Raw genomic sequence first — 3,871 nt, 5'->3', positions numbered from 1 at the left:
TCTAACTTGATGGTGCTTAACAACAACAGGTGGCCAAAGTAGTTTGCAAGTCTGCTTACCTAAAGGTCAGAAATTTGACCATACTAACAGTTCACAGGAAGAAAAGCCTGACAAATTTCTTTTGTATTGAATAGTTCTACTCTGTAATATGCTTTGTTGATGTGTGCCATGTAGTCAGAACCCACTTATAGCTGACGGTGCAGTGGATTTGCAGAGGCAGTAAATTGCAAGGGAACAGACTGCCCACCTTTTCCCATGGAGTAGCTGGAGGATTCCAACCGGGTGCCTTTGAGATTACAGTTCAGATTCTTACCATTATTGTTGTTGTGTACCATCAAGTTGGAAGAGATTCATAGTTGACCCTTCATCATCTTTTCAAGGACTCAAGAGGAGATTTCCCACCTTTCTCCTCAGAAGCAGCTGGTTGATTAAAATTACTTACCTTTGAATTGCTAACCGTGCCTACCAGCAGACCACAAAATGGAGGGCAAAGACATTGTTGTATGAGTTTCATTTTTTATTGCAACATATAAACTTTTGTTATTATATACTGGGTTATAGAATATAGACATGTATCCAGTGAAATTATTAGTGTCAGTCCATGATTCACAGTTGTTTATCATGCAAGCTACTCTTTTATTTCTTTTTATTTATAATGTGTTTTTTTTTTAAATAGGGGACTTGTTAAAAGAATTGATTTAGTTTCAGCCTGTTTTTACATGTACATGTATAAGGATATCTTTGCATGTGAATTAATTGTGTAGAATTTGAGTTAAAATAGAAATAGCATCAAACTTGCTTAGATATAAGTAGTTGTAATGTTCAGACAAGCAGAACTAAAAATATACTCCTTTTTACTAGAGAGTTACTGTGGTCCATGTCCCAAAAACTGGATATGTTATAGAGATAACTGTTACCAATTTTTTAATGAGAGCAAAAACTGGTACGAGAGTCGAGCATCCTGTGAAGCTCAAAATTCCAGCCTCTTGAAGATATACAGCAGAGAAGACCAGGTAGAATGTTTGCTTTGATTCTACCTCCTATATTTAGTCTTGATATATGAGGCAACTTCCTAGAATACAAACTTGGAGTATCTGTGAACTTTTTATTTGTAAATAACTCATTGGTTCACCTCAAATAAGGTAATAAATGTATTATTAAAATTATATTGAATGAGATGCTTTAGAAATAAGTAAACAATGAAAAACTTTTAATGTAACTTTAATTAATGGCATAAGTGCCTGGTTGGCTCATCACAATCCTTTTTATAGTTTTCCTATTATTATGTATTTATCAAAAAGAGTAAGCTGATGGATGACTTAAGATGTTGTTATGTGTTGTCAAGTTACTTGCAACTCATAGTGACCCTATTTCACAACAGCGCTGAAGCCTGCCCTGTCCTGAGTCAGTCTCAATGACTCCAACACACTGACCCCCATTGCCTCAGTTACTGTATCAATCCATCTTACCTGAGATCTTCCTCCCCTGTGCTGTCCCTCCACAATTCTGAGCATGATGTCCTCCAGAAACTGGTCCCTCCTGACCACATGCTCAAAGTATGTGAAATGAAGCTTCAAAATCCTAGACTCCAAGGATGAACTTGGTTCCACCATCTCTGAGACAGACCTATTTGTTTTCTTGGTGCTCAGTGGTATGTTTCAAGTCTCTTCTCCAGTGCCACAGCTCAAACACATGATATTTTCTTCTATCATCCTTAGTCATCCATTGTCCAATTCTAATGCATAGCAAGTAATTGCTAAGGCAATGGCCTGAATCACATGCACTTGATCTCTAGACTGACATTGTTGTTTCATGGATAAGAAAATAACTATTATAATAAATATATTATATATATAATATCTATCTATATCTATATCTATATCTATCTATCTATCTATCTATCTATCTATCTATCTATCTATCTATCTATCTATATATATGTCAAAATGCTTAACAACATAATCTTTGGATTCCATACTTACTGCCTTGCAGGAAAGAGTAAAATCAATCTTTATTATTCATAGATCCTGCATTTTCTAATTTTCCTACAGGCTAAGCTTATTTTTAAGACCAAAATAATGATTTTTTCATAGTAACTCATCAATATGTGCTGAATGGCAAAAGACATGAGTATTTTCAGGTGAAGCTGAACAAGATAAAGCTCTGCCTTTGTTTCAGCTTTTGCCCTATAAACAGTCCTTTTGTGGTGTAGTAGTACTTATTTCACATTTCTGTGCTTGTTGGTGCTTTTGCTGTTCAAAATGGTTCTCCAAGTGTAGCAGTGAATGCTTTTGAAGCATTGAAGAGCTCCTAAGTGTAACAGGGTGTGTGACGTTGACTATCACAGAAAAACATATGTTTAATGAATTTCTCTGTAACAACCATCAATTCAGTGACACCTGAAACAGTAACAGTTAACTTCATTCAAGCAGGAATTATGAGTAAGCAACATGTGTACTAGATAAAGTGTTTTTTTAACATACTGCTAGCTATCAATTTTGTTTTGACTCATAGTGATCTTATGGATAACAGAATGAAATATTTCCCATGAATAAACTATCTTCACAATTGTTATGTTTGTTGCTGCACTGTGTTACTACATCTGATCTAAGTTCTTCCTTTTTTGTTGTTGCTGTTGTTGTTATGTGCTATCAAGTCGTCTGAGACTCATAGCGACCCTATGTAAAACAGCTTTAAACCCTGGTCTATGCTCTGCCAATATTACTGTCTCCAACACACCTGACTCGATTACCCCAGTCACTGAATCAATCAACCATATAGAGGGTCTTCCTCTCCAGTGCTGTCCCTCCGCCCTCCCAACCACTACATCCTTCTCCAAGGATGGGCCCCTCCTTGCTACATGTTCAAAGTATGTCAGACAAAGCTTCAGAATCTTTTCCTCCAAGGAGCAGCTTGGTTTAACCCTCTCTAGGGTGAACTTGTTTGCTTCCTTAGCACTCCATGGTATATTCAATACCCTTCTCCAACACCACAGCTCAAAGCCATCAATTCTACTTCTCCCCATCCTAGTCATTGTCCAGCTCTCTGATGCATAGCATGTGTTTGCAAAGACCATGACCTTTATCAGGCACTTGTTAGTTTCCAGATTGACACTATTGCTCTTCAGAACTTTGGCAAGGTCCCTAACAGCAGACTTTCTCATTGCAATATGTCTTTGAATTTCCTGGCTCCAAGAGTGTTGACTGTGGAGCCAAGCAAACTAAAGCTGTTAACAGCCTCAATCTCTTCAGTGGTGAGAATCTTTGTTTTCTTGATATTGAGCCTCAATGCACATTGAAGGCAGCATTTCTGCATTCTTTGGACTTCTGCAGCAAGCACTTCAGGTCCTCTTCAGTTTTAGCAGCAAGTTGTATCATCTTTATAATGCAGATGGTTGATGAATCTTCATCCAACCCTGATACCACACTTCTCCTCATACAGCCCAGCCTCCCGGAGAATCTGTTCTGCATATATGTTGAAAAGATACAGAGATAGGACACATCTCTGGAATACACCCTTCCCAATTTTGAACCATGCATTGTTCCTTGCTCTGTTCTGATGACTGCCTCCTGATCCAAGAATAGTTTTCACATTAGTATGATCAAGTGTTCTGGGATACCCATTCTTCTCAGAGTCAGCCACAGTTTGTTGTGATCCACACAGTCAAATGTCTTTGCATAGCCAATGAAACACAGATAGACAGACATTCCTCTGGTATTCCCTGATTTCAGCCAAGATCCATTTAACATTAGCTACAATATCCCTATTACCACGACCCCTTCTAAACCCAGTCTGCACTTCTGGCTGCACTCTGTTAATGTGTTGTTCCATTCGTTTTTGGATAATCATCAGCAGAATCTTACTTTCATAT

General features: G+C 37.8%; 1 protein-coding gene across 1 annotated transcript in view; it reads left to right on the top strand.

Annotated features, from left to right (window-relative positions):
- Positions 1 to 3,871, top strand: part of LOC102872968 (NKG2-D type II integral membrane protein-like) — a 59,796-nt gene that overhangs the window by 14,205 nt on the left and 41,720 nt on the right. The window contains exon 4 of the mRNA XM_006888453.1: positions 862 to 1,013. Coding sequence (XP_006888515.1) covers positions 862 to 1,013 — 152 coding nt within the window. The remainder of the gene's footprint in view (positions 1 to 861; positions 1,014 to 3,871) is intronic.

This window comes from Elephantulus edwardii, unplaced genomic scaffold (assembly GCF_000299155.1).
Source record: "Elephantulus edwardii isolate Elephantulus edwardi_28Jun2011 unplaced genomic scaffold, EleEdw1.0 scaffold00067, whole genome shotgun sequence".
NCBI classification, from domain to species: domain Eukaryota; kingdom Metazoa; phylum Chordata; class Mammalia; order Macroscelidea; family Macroscelididae; genus Elephantulus; species Elephantulus edwardii.
The sequence above is the reverse complement of the archived record's forward strand: the minus strand, read 5'-3'. Positions and strand labels throughout refer to the sequence as shown.